Source organism: Phasianus colchicus, chromosome 39 (genome assembly GCF_987193195.1).
Source record: "Phasianus colchicus chromosome 39, bPhaCol1.hap1.1, whole genome shotgun sequence".
Lineage (NCBI taxonomy): Eukaryota > Metazoa > Chordata > Aves > Galliformes > Phasianidae > Phasianus > Phasianus colchicus.
The window spans coordinates 1,182,530-1,201,143 of NC_143474.1; the positions used below are offsets into that span (position 1 = coordinate 1,182,530).

An 18,614-nucleotide genomic window follows, 5' to 3' on the forward strand; every position below is an offset into this window, starting at 1 on the left:
GTCTTTGGGTGGTAGGGGTCTGGGATTGGGGTCATTGGGGTTTTGGGGATCACTGGGATTGGGGTCTTTGGGGTGGTGGGGATTGGGTTGGGTTCTTTGGGGTTTTGGGGCTCTCTGATTTGGGGTCTTCGGGCATTTGGGTGGTGGGAGGCAGCAAGGTCTGTAGGATTTGGGATCTGTGGGGTGTTTGGGGTTGGGGTCTTTAGGGTCTTTGGGTTTGGGTGGTGGGGGGCATCGAGGTCTACAGGGTTGGGGTCTGTGAGGTGTTTGGGGTTGGGGTCTTTGGGGCTGAGGCATTTGGGTGGTGGGGGGCATTGGGGTCTTTGGGTTTTGGGGTCATTGGGATTGGGGTTCTGAGGGGTCTTTGGAGTTTGGGATTGGGGTCTTTGGGTGGGAGGTGTCTGGGATTGGGGTCTTTGGGGTTTTGGGGATTGGGTTGGGTCTTTGGGATTTTGGGGCTTTCTGAATTGGGGTCTTCGGGCATTTGGGTGGTGGGAGGCAGCAAGATCTATAGGATTTGGGATCTGTGGGGTGTTTGGGGTTGGGGTCTTTAGGGTCTTTGGGTTTGGGTGGTGGGGGGCATCGAGGTCTACAGGGTTGGGGTCTTTGGGTTTTGGGATCATTGGGATTGGGGTTCTGCGGGGTCTTTGGAGTTTGGGATTGGGGTCATTGGGGTTTTGGGGATCACTGGGATTGGGGTCTTTGGGGTTTTGGGGATTGGGTTGGGTTCTTTGGGGTTTTGGGGCTCTCTGATTTGGGGTCTTCGGGCATTTGGGTGGTGGGAGGCAGCAAGGTCTGTAGGATTTGCGATCTGTGGGGTGTTTGGGGTTGCAGTCTTTAGGGTCTTTGGGTTTGGGTGGTGGGGGGCATCGAGGTCTACAGGGTTGGGGTCTGTGAGGTGTTTGGGGTTGGGGTCTTTGGGGCTGAGGCATTTGGGTGGTGGGGGGCATTGGGGTCTTTGGGTTTTGGGGTCATTGGGATTGGGGTTCTGAGGGGTCTTTGGAGTTTGGGATTGGGGTCTTTGGGTGGGAGGTGTCTGGGATTGGGGTCTTTGGGGTTTTGGGGATTGGGTTGGGTCTTTGGGATTTTGGGGCTTTCTGAATTGGAGTCTTCGGGCATTTGGGTGGTGGGGGGGCAGCAAGATCTATAGGATTTGGGATCTGTGGGGTGTTTGGGGTTGGGGTCTTTAGGGTCTTTGGGTTTGGGTGATGGGAGGCAGCAAGGTCTGTAGGGTTTGGGGTCTGTGGGGTGTTTGGGGCTGAAGCCTTTGGGTTTGGGTAGTGGGGGCGTCGAGGTCTACAGGGTTGGGGTCTTTGGGTTTTGGGGTCATTGGGATTGGGGTCTACGGGGTCTTTGGGTGGGAGGTGTCTGGGATTGGGGTCTTTGGGATTTTGGGGATCACTGGGATTGGGGTCTTTGGGATTTTGGGGCTTTCTGAATTGGCTTCTTCGGGCATTTGGGTGGTAGGGGGGCAGCAAGGTTGGGGTCTCAGAAGCCGAGCACCCCATCGCTCAGCCCCACCCTCCCCCCTTACTCACTTGTAGGGCGAATCCAAGCGCATCACCCTGGTCCTCCAGCAGCCCCCCGGCGGGGGTCCGGCCCCCCCAGGCCAACGTCACGTGGTGCTGGGCAGCCTCCCCGGCAAAATCGTCCTGCAAGGCAACCAGCTGGCAGCTTTGGGACAAACCAAAGGGGCTCCGGGGCAACCAGCTAAGGTGGTCACCATTCAACTCCAGGTCCAACAGCCCCCCGGAGCCGCGGGGCAACCAGGAGCCCCCCAAAAAATTCAGCTCCTCCAGCAGCCACCCGGAACTGGGGGGCAGGCGGCACCCGTGGCCGTTTCTTCGGTGCCGCAGGTGGTGGGAGGAGCGGGGCAGAGGCTGACGGTGCCGTTGAAGGTGGTGTTGCAACCCCAGGTGGGTTTTTGGGGTCGGGATGGCGGAGGGGTGGGGTTTTTTGGGGTCGGGATGGGGAGGGTGGGGTTTTTGGGGGGTCGGGATGGTGAGGGTTGGGTTTTTTGGGGTCGGGATGGGGGAGGGGTGGGTTTTTTGGGGTCGGGATGGGGAGGGTGGGGTTTTTGGGGGTCGGGATGGGGCAGGGGTGGGTTTTTTGGGGTCGGGATGGGGAGGGTTGGGTTTTTGGGGGGTTGGGATGAGTGATGGTTTGGGTTGGGATGAGCAAGGTTGGGTTTTTGGGGTCAGGATGGGGAGGCTTGGGTTTTTGGGGTTGGGATGAGTGATGTTTGGGTTGGGATGGGAAGTGTTGGGTTTTTGGGGTCGGGATGGGGAGGGTGGGGTTTTTGGGGGGTTGGGATGAGTGATGGTTTGGGTTGGGATGAGCAAGGTTGGGTTTTTGGGGTTGGGATAAGCAAGGTTGGGTTTTTGGCGTTGGGATGGGTAGGGTTGGGTTTTTGGGGTCAGGATGGGGAGGCTTGGGTTTTTGGGGTCGGGATGAGTGATGTTTGGGTTGGGATGGGTAGGGTTGGGTTTTTGGGGTCGGGATGGGGAGGGTTGGGTTTTTGGGGTCTTGATGAGTGATGTTTGGGTTGGGATGGGTAGGGTTGGGTTTTTGGGGTCAGGATGAGTGATGTTTGGGTTGGGATGGGGAGGCTTGGGTTTTTGGGGGGTTGGGATGAATGATGTTTTGGGTTGGGATGAGCAAGGTTGGGTTTTTGGGGTTGGGATGGGGAGGGTGGGGTTTTTGGGGTTGGGATGGGGAGGGGTGGGTTTTTGGGGTCAGGATGAGTGATGTTTGGGTTGGGATGGGTAGGATTGGGTTTTTGGGGTCAGGATGGGTAGGGTTGAGTTTTTGGGGTTGGGATGAGTGATGTTTGGGTTGGGATGGGTAGGGTTGGGTTTTTTGGGGTCGGGATGGGGAGGGTTGGGTTTTTGGGGGTCTGGATGAGTGATGGTTTGGGTTGGGATGGGTAGGGTTGGGTTTTTGGGGTCAGGATGGGGAGGCTTGGGTTTTTGGGGTTGGGATGAGTGATGTTTGGGTTGGGATGGGTAGTGTTGGGTTTTTGGGGTCGGGATGGGGAGGGTGGGGTTTTTGGGGGGTTGGGATGAGTGATGGTTTGGGTTGGGATGAGCAAGGTTGGGTTTTTGGGGTCAGGATGGGGAGGAAGGTTGGGTTTTTGGCGTTGGGATGGGTAGGGTTGGGTTTTTGGGGTCAGGATGGGTAGGGTTGAGTTTTTGGGGTTGGGATGAGTGATGTTTGGGTTGGGATGGGTAGGGTTGGGTTTTTTGGGGTCGGGATGGGGAGGGTTGGGTTTTTGGGGGTCTGGATGAGTGATGGTTTGGGTTGGGATGGGTAGGGTTGGGTTTTTGGGGTCAGGATGGGGAGGCTTGGGTTTTTGGGGTCGGGATGAGTGATGTTTGGGTTGGGATGGGTAGGGTTGGGTTTTTGGGGTCGGGATGGGGAGGGTGGGGTTTTTGGGGGGTTGGGATGAGTGATGTTTTGGGTTGGGATGAGCAAGGTTGGGTTTTTGGGGTTGGGATGGGGAGGGTGGGGTTTTTGGGGGGTTGGGATGGGGAGGGTTGGGTTTTTTGGGGTCGGGATGGGGGAGGGGTGGTTTTTTTGGGGTCGGGATGGGGAGGGTGGGGTTTTTGGGGGGTTGGGATGGGGAGGGTTGGGTTTTTTGGGGTCGGGATGGGGGAGGGGTGGGTTTTTTGGGGTTGGGATGGGTAGGGTGGAGTTTTTGGGGTTGGGATGAGTGATGTTTGGGTTGGGATGGGTAGGGTTGGGTTTTTTGGGGTCAGGATGGGTAGGGTGGAGTTTTTGGGGTTGAGATGAGTGATGTTTGGGTTGGGATGAGCAGGGTTGGGTTTTTGGGGTCGGGATGGGTGGGGTGGGGTTTTGGGGGGTTGGGATGGGTAGGGTTGGGTTTTTGGGGTTGGGATCGGTAGGTTGGGTTTTTTGGGGTTGGGATGAGTGATGGTTTGGTTTGGGATGGGTGGGGTTGGGTTTTTGGGGTCAGGATGGGTACGGTAGAGTTTGGGTCGAGATGAGGAGCATTTGTGTAATTTTGGGAAGGGATGGACAACATTTGGGTCAAGTTGAGCGTTTTTGTGTCATTTTGGGTTGGGATGATCAACATTTGGGTCAAGATGAGCAACTTTTGGGGTCACTTTGGGTTGGGTTCATGAACATTTTGGTCTAGATGAGTGTTTTTGGAAAATTTTGGGTTGGGAATATCAACATTTTGGTTGAGATGAGCAACATTTGGGTAATTTTGGGTGGGGATGATCGACATTTGGGTCGAGATGAGTGTTTTTGGTTCATTTTGGGATGGGATGATCAACGTTTGGATCAAGATGAGCAACATTTGGGGTCATTTTGGGTTGGGGTGATCAACACTTGGTTTGAGATGAGTATTTTGGGGTCATTTTGGGTTGAGATGAGCAACATTTGGGTTGAGAAGAGCAACGTTTTGGGTCATTTTGGGTTGGGATGATCAACATTTGGGTCAAGATGATTGTTTTGGGGTCATTTTGGGTTGGGTTCATCAACATTTGGGTTGAGAAGAGCAACATTTGGGTCATTTTGGGTTGGGTTCATCAACGTTTGGGTCAAGATGATTGTTTTGGGGTCATTTTTTGTTGGGTTCATCAACATTTTGGTCGAGATGAGTGTTTTGGGGTCATTTTGGGTAGAGATGATCAATATTTGGGTTGAGCAGAGCAACGTTTGGGGTCATTTTGGGTTGGGGTCATCAAGATTTGGGTTGAGATGAGTGTTTTTGGTTCATTTTGGGATGGGATGATCAACATTTGGATCAAGATGAGCAACATTTGGGGTCATTTTGGGTTGGGGTGATCAACATTTTGGTTGAGATGAGTGTTTTGGGGTCATTTTGGGTAGAGATGATCAACATTTGGGTTGAGAAGAGCAACGTTTGGGGTCATTTTGGGTTGGGATGATCAAGATTTGGGTCAAGATGAGTGTTTTGGGGTCATTTTGGGTTGAGATGATCAGTGTTTGGGTTGAGCAGAGCAGCATTTGGGTCATTTTGGGTCGAGATGATCAACATTTGGGTTGAAAAGAGCAACATTTGGGGTCATTTTGGGTTGGGTTCGTCAACGTTTGGGTCAAGATGAGTGTTTTGGGGTCATTTTGGGTAGAGATGATCAACATTTTGGTCGAGATGAGTGTTTTGGGGTCATTTTGGGTAGAGATGATCAACATTTGGGTTGAGAAGAGCAACATTTGGGGTCATTTTGGGTTGGGGTCATCAAGATTTGGGTCGAGATGAGTGTTTTTGGTTCATTTTGGGATGGGATGATCAACGTTTGGATCAAGATGAGCAACATTTGGGGTCATTTTGGGTTGGGGTGATCAACACTTGGTTTGAGATGAGTGTCTTGGGGTCATTTTGGGTTGAGATGAGCAACATTTGGGTTGAGAAGAGCAACGTTTTGGGTCATTTTGGGTTGGGATCATCAACATTTGGGTTGAGAAGAGCAACATTTGGGTCATTTTGGGTTGGGTTCATCAACGTTTGGGTCAAGATGATTGTTTTGGGGTCATTTTGGGTTGGGTTCATCAAGATTTTGGTCGAGATGAGTGGTTTTGGGTCATTTTGGGTAGAAATGAGCAGCATTTGGGTTGAGATGTGCAATGTTTGGGGTCATTTTGGGTTGGGTTTGTCAACATTTGGGTCAAGATGAGTGTTTTGGGGTCATTTTGGGTTGGGTTCATCAACATTTGGGTTGAGAAGAGCAACATTTGGGTCTTTTTGGGTTGGATTCGTCAACGTTTGGGTCGAGATGATTGTTTTGGGGTCATTTTGGGTTGGGTTCATCAACATTTTGGTTGAGATGAGTGTTTTGGGGTCATTTTGTGTATGGATGATCAACATTTGGGTCGAGATGAGTGTTTTGGGGTCATTTTGGGTTGAGATGATCAACATTTGGGTTGAGATGAGCAACATTTGGGGTCATTTTGGGTTGGGTTGATCAAGATTTGGGTCGAGATGAGTGTTTTTGGTTCATTTTGGGATGGGATGATCAACGTTTGGATCAAGATGAGCAACATTTGGGGTCATTTTGGGTTGGGGTGATCAACATTTTGGTTGAGATGAGTGTTTTGGGGTCATTTTGGGTAGAGATGATCAACATTTGGGTTGAGATGAGCAACATTTGGGGTCATTTTGGGTTGGGTTGATCAAGATTTGCGTTGAGATGAATGTTTTTGATAATTTTGGGTTGGATTCATCAACATTTGGGTCGAGATGAGTGTTTTGGGGTCATTTTGGGTTGAGATGATCAACATTTGGATTGAGCAGAACAACATTTGGGTCATTTTGGGTCGAGATGATCAACGTTTGGATTGAGCAGAACAACATTTGGGTCATTTTGGGTCGAGATGATCAACGTTTAGATTGAGCAGAACAACATTTGGGTCATTTTGTGTATGGATGATCAACTTGGGTCGAGACGAGCGCCTTTGAGAACGGTTGCACCGTCTCCCATTGCGCGCCGTCGTGTTTTTCACCCCCTTGCTTCCAATAAAACCAAAAAACCTCCATTTTGAACTCCATCCCTTGCAGGCCGGCTCCTCTCAGGGCAGCTCTCCTGGTTTATCCGTGGTGAAAGTCCTCAGCAGCAGCGAGGTGGCCGCTCTGAGCGGGCCGGGTTCGCGGGGAGCTTCAGAAGAGAGCCGTAAGCTGGAACATCAGAAGAAACAAGAGAAAGCCAATCGTATTGTGGCAGAAGCCATCGCTCGTGCCCGTGCTCGGGGTGAGCAGAACATCCCCCGTGTGCTCAACGAAGACGAGCTGCCCAGCGTGAGGCCAGACGACGAGGGGGAGCGCAAACGACGTCGCAAAGGGACCGGCGAGCGCGGAGGGCCCAAGGAGGAACGACCACGCAAGGGAAAGGGGCAAGGGGGGGCTGGCAAGAGCAAGGGGCGTAGCAAACCCAGGTGAGGAGGGAGGGGGGGGGTTGTTTTACCTCGAATTTTCACCCGCTTCCCACCAGGTTTAGGCAGGATGGCTTCGTTGTGCCCGACAAGGCGTCGAGCGCTGCGTTATTCGTTTTCGTTACACCCGGTGCTGGTTTCTTTTCCTGATGGCTTGGGCTTTGTTTTTTTTCTCAACGTGGGATTTTTTTCGTCCCGGCCCAACTTCTGGCGTTCTTGAGTCCAAAAACGGGCTCGTTTCAGCTCAAATCACCACCTCGTTCACCCCCAAATTTGGTTCTTGGTGACCTCCATGTCTGGGCTTGGTTGGCACCAAACTTCGGCTTCATTGACCCCAACCCGTGTCCCTCCCACTGACCCCCAAATTTTGGCCTTCTTGACCCCAAATTTTGGCCTCAGTGACCCCAAACCTTGGGTCTCATTGACTCCAACCCATGTCTTTCCAATTGACCCCCAAATTTTGGCTTTCTTGACCCCAAGTTTTGGCCCTGGTGACCCCAAACTTTGGGTCTCATTGACCCCAACCCGTGTCCCTCCCACTGACCCCCAAATTTTGGCCTTAATGTCCCCAAATTCTGGCCTCAGTGATCCCAAATGTTGGGATTCATTGACCCCAACCCATGTCTTTCCAACTGACCCCCAAATTTTTGCCTTCTTGACCCCAAATTTTGGCTTCAGTGACCCCAAACTTTGGGTCTCATTGACCCCAACACACGTTCCTCCCACTGACCCCCAAATTTTGGCCTTCTTAACCCCAAGTTTTGGCCCTGGTGACCCCAAACTTTGGGTCTCATTGACCCCAACCCGTGTCCCTCCCACTGACCCCCAAATTTTGGCCTTCTTGACCCCAAATTTTGGCCTCAGTGACCCCAAACTTTGGGTCTCATTGACCCTAACACACGTCCCTCCCACTGACGCCAAATTTTGGCCTCCTTAACCCCAAGTTTTGGCCCTGGTGACCCCAAACTTTGGGTCTCATTGACCCCAACCTGTGTCCCTCCCACTAACCCCCGAATTTTGGCCGCCTTGACCCCAAATTTTGGTCTTAGTCACCCCAAACTTTGGGTTTCAGTGACCCCAAACGTTGGGTCTCATTGACCCCAACAATGTCTTTCCAACTGACCCCCAAATATTGGCCTCATTGACCCAAATTTTGTCTTTAGTGACCCCAAACTTTGGGTCTCATTGACCCCAACCCATGTCTTTCCAACTCACCCCCAAATTTTGGCCTTAATGTCCCCAAATTTTGGCCTCAGTGACCCCAAATGTTGGGATTCATTGACCCCAACCCATGTCTTTCCAACTGACCCCCAAATTTTGGCCTCCTTAACCCCAAATTTTGGCTTTAGTGACCCCAAACTTTGGGTCTCATTGACCCCAACCCATGTCTTTCCAACTGACCCCCAAATTTTGGCTTTATTGACCCAAATTTTGTTCTTAATGGCCTCCATTTTCTGGACCTCCTTGACACCAAATTTTGGCGTTATTGACCCCAAACTTTGGGTCTCATTGCCCATAACCCTCATCGCTGCCATTGACCCACAACTCTGGGGCCTCATTGACCCCAACCCTTCTTCCTCCCGCTGACCCCTAAATTTTGGCCTTCTTGACCCCAAATTTTGGCCTTAATGACCCCAAACTGCTGACCCCAACCCTTCCCCTTATTAACCCCCAACTTTTGGACTCCAAATTTTGGCCTTGTTGACCCCAAACCTTCTACTTCGTGGCCCGCAACCCTTCTTCCTCCCGTTGACCCCAAATTTTGGCCTTGTTGACCCCCAAACTTTGGCTCTCACCCCATTTCCATCCCCCATAACCCCACATCTGTGCCCCCCACCCTCAGCACCATCACCCCGGTGGTGGGGAAGAAGCGGAAGCGCAACGCCTCCTCCGACAACTCCGACGCCGAGGTGATGCCGGCGCAATCGCCGCGGGACGACGAAGAGACCAGCGTGCAGGTAGGGCAGTTTGGCCCCAAATTTTGGCCTCATTGACCCCAAATTTTGGTCTCATTCACCCCAAACTTCAGGCCTTGTTGACCCCCAATTTCAGGTCTCCATGACCCCAAATTTTGGCCTTGTTGGTGTCAACCTTTGGGCTTCGTTGACCTCAACCATTGGACCCCAAATTTTGGGCTTCCTTGACCCCAACCTTTGGCCCTCATTGACCCCAAACTTAAGGCCTTGTTGACCCCCAACTTCAGGCCTCCATGACCCCAAATTTTGGCCTTGTTGGTGTCAACCTTTGGGCTTCGTTGACCTCAACTACTGGACCCCAACTTTTGGTCTTCCTTGACCCCAAACTTCAGGCCTTGTTGACCCCCAACTTTAGGCCTCCATGACCCCAAATTTTGGCCTCATTGGCCCCAAATTTTGGCCTTTTTGATGCCAACCTTTGGCCCTTATTGACCTCAATCATTGGACCCCAACTTGTAGTCTTCCTTGACCCCAACCTTTGGCCCTCATTGACCCCAAACTTCAGGCCTTGTTGACCCCCAACTTCAGGCCAGAATGACCCCAAATTTTGGCCTTGTTGGTGTCAACCTTTGGGCTTCGTTGACCTCAACCATTGGACCCTAACTTTTCGTTGTCATTGACCCCAATCTTTGGCCCTCATTGACCCCAAACTTCAGGCCTTGTTGACCCCCAACTTCAGGCCTCCATGACCCCAAATTTTGGCCTTGTTGGTGTCAACCTTTGGGCTTAGTTGACCTCAACTACTGGACCCCAACTTTTGCTCTTCCTTGACCCCAAACTTCAGGCCTTGTTGACCCCCAACTTTAGGCCTCCATGACCCCAAATTTTGGCTTCCTTGACCCCAACTTTTGGGCTTCCTTGACCCCAACCTTTGGCCCTCATTGACCCCAAACTTCAGGCCTTGTTGACCCCCAACTTTAGGCCTCCATGACCCCAAATTTTGGCCTCATTGGCCCCAAATTTTGGCCTTTTTGATGCCAACCTTTGGCCCTTATTGACCTCAACCATTGGACCCCAACTTTTAGTCTTCCTTGACCCCAACCTTTGGCCCTCATTGACCCCAAACTTCAGGCCTTGTTGACCCCCAACTCTAGACCAGAATGACCCCAAATTTTGGCCTCACTGACCCCATATTTCACCCTTTTCGATACCAACCTTTGGCCCTTATTGACCTCAACCATTGGACCCCAACTTTTGGCTTCACTGACCCCAAACTTCGGGCTTCCTTGGCCCCAACCTTTGGCCCTCATTGACCCCAAACTTCAGGCCTTGTTGACCCCCAACTTCAGGCCTCCATGACCCCAAATTTTGGCCTTGTTGGTGTCAACCTTTGGGCTTCGTTGACCTCAACTACTGGACCCCAACTTTTGCTCTTTCTTGACCCCAAACTTCAGGCCTTGTTGACCCCCAACTTTAGGCCTCCATGACCCCAACTTTTGGCTTCATTGACCCCAAATTTTGGGCTTCCTTGACCCCAAGCTTTGGCCCTCATTGACCCCAAACTTCAGGCCTTGTTGACCCCCAACTTTAGGCCTCCATGACCCCAAATTTTGGCCTCGTTGACCCCAAATATTGACCTTATGGATGCCAACCTTTGGCCCTTATTGACCTCAACCATTGGAGCCCATCTTTTGGCTTCATTGACCCCAAACTTTGGGCTTCCTTGACCCCAACCTTTGGCCCTCATTGACCCCAAACTTCAGGCCTTGTTGACCCCCAACTCTAGGCCAGAATGACCCCAAATTTTGGCCTCATTGACCCCAAATTTCAGCCTTTTCGATACCAACCTTTGGCCCTTATTGACCTCAACCATTGGAGCCCAACTTTTGGCTTCAATGACCCCAAACTTTGGGCTTCCTTGACCCCAACCTTTGGCTTCATTGACCCCAAACTTCAGGCCTTGTTGACCCCAAACTTCAGGCCTTGTTGACCCCAAACTTTAGGCCAGAATGACCCCAAATCTTTGCCTTGTTGACCCCAAACTTCAGGCCTTGTTGACCCCAAACTTCAGGCCAGAATGACCCCAAATCTTTGCCTTGTTGACCCCAAACTTCAGGCCTTGTTGACCCCAAACTTCAGGCCAGAATGACCCCAAATTTTGGCCTTGTTCACCCTAATCTTTGACCCTCCCATTCTCCCCAACTTTTACCCTCGTTCTCCCCAACTTTTACCCTCATGCTCCCCGATTTTTACCTTCATTCTCCCCAACTTTTACCATCGTTCTCCCCGACTTTTGCCTTCGTTCTCCCCAACTTTTACCCTTGTTCTCCCCGACTTTTGCCTTCATTCTCCCCAACTTTTACCCTCGTTCTCCCCGCTTTTTGCCCTCATCCTCCCCAACCCTCCCCAACCTCCCCAACTTCTACCCTCGCCATCCCCTCTTCTCACCCACCAAAAACCCCAAATCCCTTTTCCTTCCTTCCTCCCTCAGAAGCGACGCTCGAACCGCCAAGTCAAACGCAAGAAATACACCGAGGATTTAGACATCAAGATCACTGATGATGAGGAAGATGAAGAGCTGGACGTTACGGGGCCCGTGCGTGCAGAGCAGCCCCCTGCCCCACAACCCCCCGCCCCAGAACCGGAGCCAGAGGGCGAGACGTTGCCCTCCATGCAATTTTTTGTGGTAGGGGGACCTTCCTCTTCATCCTTCACCTTCGTCACCCTCAGGGTTGCTTATTTTTCCTCTGTTTTATCTCAATTTCCTCCTTCTTTTCCAGGAGAATCCCAGCGAGGAGGACGCGGCCATCGTGGACAAAGTCCTGTCCATGAGGGTGGTTAAAAAGGAGGTGAGGGAAACAATTTACGACCCCATAAATTGGGGAAGGGGCTTTTGGCAGCTGTTAACATCTCCTTTTTTGTTCCTTTTTGGCAGCTCCCGTCGGGGCAGTTGACAGAATCAGAGGAGTTCTTCGTCAAATATAAGAATTAGTGAGTGCTCTGTGGCTCCTTGCTGGACCACAGGAGGTTCTCTGGCTCTCCTGGAGCTCTACGCATCCTTTTGGGGTCTTCACCTTGCTTTAGGATCCCCTAAATCCCTTTGGGGTCCCCTACATCCCTTTAGGGTCCTCCCTTTGGGGTCCTCCACGTTCCTTTTGGGATCCTCCACATCCCTTTGGGCTCTTGGTTTCTCAGTGTCCCTTTTCTGGGGTTTCTCCTCATCCTTTTGGGGTCTTCACATTGCTTTAGGACCTCCCACATCCCTTTGGGGTCCCCCACATCCCTTTAGGGTCCTCCCTTTGGGGTCCTCCACGTTCCTTTTGGGATCCTCCACATCCCTTTAGGGTCCCCCACATCCCTTTAGGGTTCTCCCTTTTGGGATCCTCCACATCCCTTTGGGCTCTTGCTTTCTCAATGTCCCTTTTCCAGGGTTTCTCCCCATCCTTTTGGGGTCTTCACATTGCTATAGGACCTCCCACATCCCTTTGGGGTCCCCACATCACTTTAGGGTCCTCCTTTTGGTGTCCTCCACATTCCTTTTGGGATCCTCCACGTCCCTTTGGGCTCTTGGTTTCTCAGTGTCCCTTTTCTGGGGTTTCTCCTCATCCTTTTGGGGTCTTCACGTTGCTTTAGGATCCCCTAAATCCCTTTGGGGTCCCCACATCCCTTTAGGGTCCTCCTTTTGGTGTCCTCCACGTTCCTTTTGGGGTCCTCCATGTTCCCTTTGGGCTCTGGGTTTCTCAGTGTCCCCTTTCTGGGGTTTCTCCTCATCCTTTTGAGGTCTTCACGTTGCTATAGGGTCCCCTAAATCCTTTTGGGGTCCCCCACATCCCTTTAGGGTCCTCCCTTTTAGGGTCCTCCACATCCCTTTGGGCTCTTGGTTTCTCAGTGTCCCTTTTCTGGGGTTTCTCCTCATCCTTTTGGGGTCTTCACATTGCTTTAGGACCTTCCACATCCCTTTAGGGTCCCTCACATCCCTTTAGGGTCCTCCCTTTTAGGGTCCTCCACATCCCTTCGGGCTCTTGCTTTCTCAATGTCCCTTTTCCAGGGTTTCTCCCCATCCTTTTGGGGTCTTCACATGGCTTTAGGACCCCCCACATCCCTTTAGGGTCCTCCTTTTGGTGTCCTCCATGTTCCTTTTGGGTTCCTCCACATCCCTTTGGGCTCTTGGTTTCTCAGTGTCCCTTTTCCAGGGTTTCTCCTCATCCTTTTGGGGTCTTCACATTGCTTTAGGACTTCCCACATCCCTTTAGGGTCCCTCACATCCCTTTAGGGTCCTCCCTTTTGGGATCCTCCATGTTCCCTTTGGGCTCTTGCTTTCTCAGTGTCCCTTTTCCAGGGTTTCTCCTCATCCTTTTGGGGTCTTCACATCGCTTTAGGGTCCCCCACATCCCTTTAGGGTCCCTCACATCACTTTAGGGTTCTCCGTTTTAGGGTCCTCCACATCCCTTTGGGCTCTTGCTTTCTCAGTGTCCCTTTTCTGGGGTTTTTCCTCATCCTTTTGGGTTCTTCACATTGCTTTAGGACCTTCCACATCCCTTTAGGACCCCCCACATCCCTTTAGGACCCCCCACATCCCTTTGGGATCCCCCAAATCCCCTTAAAATCCCCCATTTTTTCTCCCCTTCAGCTCCTACTTGCACTGCGAGTGGGCCACCATCGACCAGCTGGAGAAAGACAAGAGGATCCACCAGAAGCTGAAACGTTTCAAAACCAAGATGACACAGATGAGGCACTTCTTCCACGAGGTGAACCTCCCCAGGAGGGGGGTTGTTGACTTTTTTTTTTGGGGGTGGGGGGGCTAAAAATGCCACGTTTGGATCCTCATCCTTTATTTTTTCCACTTGAAAAAAGGACGAGGAGCCTTTCAACCCCGATTACGTGGAGGTGGATCGGATCCTGGACGAGTCCCACAGCGTTGATAAAGACAACGGGGAGGTGAGCAGGGGGTTGTAGGGCACACACACATCAATGTTGTGATCCTAGAAATGCTGTCCTTAACGACCAAACCCCCTTTTTTTTAACCCCCATCCTCAGCCTGTGGTTTATTACCTGGTGAAGTGGTGCTCCCTGCCCTACGAGGACAGCACCTGGGAGCTGAAGGAAGACGTGGATGAAGGGAAGATTGGGGAATTCAAACGGATCCAAGCACGCCATCCGGAGCTCAAACGTTTGGTGGGCGTCCCCTCAACCCCCTTTTTAGGTTCACAACCCCATCACAGAATCCTTAAAATCACACCTTCAGCTTGGAAAAGACCTTAAAGGTCATCGAGGATCCAAACAAACCATCCGAACTCTGACACAACCCTCAGCTAAATCACCTCAGCAGCTCGTTTTTAAACACATCCAGGCCTGCTGACTCCACCACCTCAATATGGAAGCCCTTCCTGCAAAGATTTTCTTCCTCATATCCAAACCAAACTCCCCCAGCTGCAACTTGAGGCCATTCCAGCTTCAAATCCCTTCCTGCAAAGATTTTCTCCCCAGTATCCAAAGATTTTCTCCCCAATATCCAAACTAAACTCCCCCAGCTTCAACCAGAGGCCATTCCAGCTTCAAATCCCTTCCTGCAAAGATTTTCTCCCCAGTATCCAAAGATTTTCTCCCCAATATCCAAACTAAACTCCCCCAGGTGCAGCTTGAGGCCATTGCAGCTTCAAATCCCTTCCTGCAAAGATTTTCTCCCTAATATCCAAACATTTTCTCCCCAATATCCAAACCAAACTCCCCCAGCTGCAACCTGAGGCCATTCCAGCTTCAAATCCCTTCCTGCAAAGATTTTCTCCCTAATATCCAAAGATTTTCTCCCCAATATCCAAACCAAACTCCCCCAGGTGCAACTCGAGGCCATTCCAGCTTCAAATCCCTCCCTGCAAAGATTTTCTCCCTAATATCCAAAGATTTTCTCCCTAATATCCAAACTAAACTCCCCCAGCTGCAACCTGAGGCCATTCCAGTGCTTCAAATCCCTTCCTGCAAAGATTTTCTCCCCAATATCCAAAGATTTTCTCCCCAGTATCCAAACCAAACTCCCCCAGGTGCAACCTGAGGCCATTGCAGCTTCAAATCCCTTCCTGCAAAGATTTTCTCCCTAATATCCAAAGATTTTCTCCCTAATATCCAAACCAAACTCCCCCAGGTGCAACCTGAGGCCATTCCAGTGCTTCAAATCCCTTCCTGCAAAGATTTTCTCCCCAGTATCCAAAGATTTTCTCCCCAATATCCAAACTAAACTCCCCCAGGTGCAGCTTGAGGCCATTGCAGCTTCAAATCCCTTCCTGCAAAGATTTTCTCCCCAATATCCAAAGATTTTCTCCCCAATATCCAAACCAAACTCCCCCAGCTGCAACCTGAGGCCATTGCAGCTTCAAATCCCTTCCTGCAAAGATTTTCTCCCCAATATCCAAAGATTTTCTCCCTAATATCCAAAGATTTTCTCCCCAGAATCCAAACTAAACTCCCCCTGCTGCAACTTGAGGCCATTCCAGTCACTCCCAAAGCAGGTTTTCACCCCCCAGGACCCCCAGCTCCTCTCTACAGGGCTGCACTCAAGGATTTTATTCCCCCCAATCTGTTTTCCTATGATTCCTCCCCTCCCAGCCTTTATTCCTCCAGCCCAAAATACCAAAAACTTGCACTTAGCTGAGCTGAACCCCATTATTCCCCCACCTCTTGAGTTCCTTCTCACTTCCATCCCTCCCTCCCACCTCTCAAGGCTTCTCTCCATTCCATCATCAACCCCAAAACGGTCTTAACCCCCTTTTCCCCCCCCTTTCCCCCCCTCCCCTGCAGCCCCGTCCTCAAGCCGGCTCTTGGAAGAAACTGGAATCATCCCACGAGTACAAAAACCACAACCAGCTCCGTGAATATCAGCTGGAAGGAGTCAACTGGTTGCTTTTCAACTGGTACAACAGGTGAGCGTCAGCATCATCGTCACCATCAAGGCATCCTCACCCCCTTTTTTGTGTCCCTCCCCCCCCTCATCCCCTTTTTTTTGTGTCCCTCCCCCCCTTTTTTTGTGTCCCTCCCCCCTCACCCCCTTTTTTTGTGTCCCTTCCCCCCTCACCCCCTTTTTTTGTGTCCCTCACCCCCTTTTTTGTGTCCCTCCCCCCCTTTTTTTGTGTTCCTTCCCCCCTCACCCCCTTTTTTTGTGTCCCTCCCCCCCCTTTTTGTGTTCCTTACTCCCTTTTTTTGTGTCTCTCCCCCCCTTTTTTGTGTCCCTCACCCCCCCCTTTTTCTGTCCCTTTCCCCCTCACCCCTTTTTTTGTGTCCCTCACCCCATTTTTTGTGTCCCTTCCCCCCTCACCCCCTTTTTTGTGTCCCTCACCCCCTTTTTTTGTGTCCCTCCCCCCCCTTTTGTGTCCCTTACTCCCTTTTTTTGTGTCTCTCCCCCCCTTTTTTGTGTCCCTTCCCCCCTCACCCCCTTTTTTTGTGTCCCTCCCCCCCTCACCCCTTTTTTGTGTCCCTCACCCCCTTTTTTGTGTCCCACCCCCCCTCCCCCCCTTTTTTTGTGTCCCTCCCCCCTTCAACCACTTTTTTTGTCCCTCCCCCTCTCATCCCCTTTTTTGTGTCCCTCCCCCCCTTTTTTGTGTCCCTCCCCCCCTTTTTTTGTGTCCTCCTCCCCCCCTTTTTTGTTTCCCATCCCCCTCACACCCTTTTTTTGTGTCCCTCACCCCCTTTTATTGTGTCCCTCCCCCCTCACCTTTTTTTGTGTCCCTCCTCCCCTTCCCCCCTTTTTTGTGTCCCTCCCCCCCTTTTTGTGTCCCTCCCCCCCCTTTTTGTGTTCCTTACTCCCTTTTATTGTGTCCCTCACCCCTTTTTTTGTGTCCCTCCCCCCTTTTTGTGTCCCACCCCCCCTCACCCCCCTTTTTTGTGTCCCTCACCCCCTTTTTTGTGTCCCACCCCCCCTCACCCCCTTTTTTTCTGTCCCTCACCCCCTTTTTTCTGTCCCTCACCCCCTTTTTTCTGTCCCTCCCCTCCTTTTTTGTGTCCCTCACCTCCTTTTATTGTGTCCCTCCCCCCTTTTTCTGTGTCCCTCCCCCCCTCACCCCCTTTTTTGTGTCTCTCCCCCCTTAAACCCCTTTTCTTGTGTCCCTCCCCCCCCTTTTTTGTTTCCCTCACCCCCTTTTTTTGTGTCCTCCTGCCCCCCTTTTTTGTGTCCCTCCCCCCCTCCCCCCCTTTTTTGTGTCCCTCACCCCCTTTTTTTGTGTCCCACCCCCCCTCACCCCCTTTTTTTGTATCCCCCCCTTCCAATACAGGCAGAACTGCATCCTGGCTGACGAGATGGGATTGGGAAAAACCATCCAGTCCATCGCCTTCCTGCAGGAAGTTTCCAACGTGGGAATCCGGGGGCCTTTCCTGGTCATCGCCCCTCTTTCCACCATCACCAATTGGGAAAGGGAATTCAACACTTGGACTGAAATGAACAGCATCGTTTATCACGGCAGCCTGGCTTCCAGGCAGATGATTCAGCAGTATGAGATGTACTGTAAGGATTCCAGGGTAAGGAAAGGAGCAAAGAAATCCCATCATAGAACCTCCATCCCAAAAAAAAGGCCAAGAGGGGAGCGATACGAAGGCTCAAAACCCCATAAAAACCCCATGAATTTCCCCATAAAAACCCTTTTCGATCCTGCTAAGGATGGAGGGCAGCAAGGGGATGAGAAGAAGGCTCAAAACCCTATAAAAACCCTATAAAAGCCCCATAAAAACCCCATAAATTTCCCCATAAAAACCCTTTTAGATCCTGCTAAGGATGGAGGGCAGCAAGGGGATGAGAAGAAGGCTCAAAACCCCATAAAAGCCCCATAAAAACCCCATAAATATTCTCATAAAAACCCTATTGGGTTCTACTGAGGATGGAGGGCAGCAAGGGAATGAGAAGAAGGCTCAAAACCCCATAAAAACCCCGTAAAAGCCCCATAAATACCCCATAAATATTCTCATAAAAACCCTATTGGGTTCTACTGAGGATGGAGGGCAGCAAGGGGATGAGAAGAAGGCTCAAAACCCCATAAAAGCCCCATAAAAACCCCATAAATATCCCCATAAAAACCCTTCTACATCCTACTGAGGAAGGAGGGCAGCAAGGGAATGAGAAGAAGGCTCAGAACCCCATAAAAACCCCATAAATTTCCCCATAAAAAGCCTTTTAGGTCCTGCTAAGGATGAAGGACAGCAAGGGGATGAGAAGAAGGCTCAAAACCCCATAAAAACCCTATAAATATTCTCATAAAAACCTTTTTGGGTCCTACTGAGGATGGAGGACAGCAAGGGGATGAGAAGAAGGCTCAAAACCCCATAAAAACCCCGTAAAAGCCCCATAAAAACCCCATAAATATCCCCATAAAAACCCTTCTAGATCCTACTGAGGAAGGAGGGCAGCAAGGGGACGAGAAGAAGGCTCAAAACCCCATAAATACCCCACAAAAACCCCATAAATATTCCCATAAAAACCCTTTTAGGTCTTACTGAGGATGGAGGGCAGCAAGGGGATGAGAAGAAGGCTCAAAACCCCATAAATACCCATAAAAACCCCATAAATATCCCCATAAAAACCCTTTTGTATCTTACTGAGGATGGAGGGCAGCAAGGGGATGAGAAGAAGGCTCAAAACCCCATAAAAACCCCATAAAAACCCCATAAAAACTCTTTTAGATACTTCTAAGGGTGGAAGACAATGAGGGTATGAGATGGAGCTCAAAACCCCATAAAAGAAGCCATAAATGCCCCACAGATGTCTCATAAAAGCCCTATTAGGTCCTACTGAGAATGGAGGGC

At 51.1% G+C, this 18,614-nt stretch overlaps 1 protein-coding gene and 1 long non-coding RNA gene across 2 annotated transcripts in view; both read left to right on the top strand.

The window, feature by feature from the left end:
* CHD8 (chromodomain helicase DNA binding protein 8) overlaps positions 1–18,614 on the top strand; it is an 86,978-nt gene that overhangs the window by 2,728 nt on the left and 65,636 nt on the right. Inside the window, exons 2-12 of the mRNA XM_090130109.1 lie at positions 1,545–1,916; positions 6,548–6,921; positions 8,762–8,876; positions 11,326–11,520; positions 11,615–11,683; positions 11,770–11,825; positions 13,465–13,582; positions 13,689–13,772; positions 13,872–14,009; positions 15,627–15,748; positions 17,093–17,336. Coding sequence (XP_089986235.1) covers positions 1,545–1,916; positions 6,548–6,921; positions 8,762–8,876; positions 11,326–11,520; positions 11,615–11,683; positions 11,770–11,825; positions 13,465–13,582; positions 13,689–13,772; positions 13,872–14,009; positions 15,627–15,748; positions 17,093–17,336 — 1,887 coding nt within the window. The remainder of the gene's footprint in view (positions 1–1,544; positions 1,917–6,547; positions 6,922–8,761; positions 8,877–11,325; positions 11,521–11,614; positions 11,684–11,769; positions 11,826–13,464; positions 13,583–13,688; positions 13,773–13,871; positions 14,010–15,626; positions 15,749–17,092; positions 17,337–18,614) is intronic.
* Positions 47–1,544, top strand: LOC149913299 (uncharacterized). The gene is made up of 2 exons (XR_016461327.1): positions 47–946; positions 1,216–1,544. It is a non-coding gene; the product is annotated as an uncharacterized LOC149913299 (long non-coding RNA).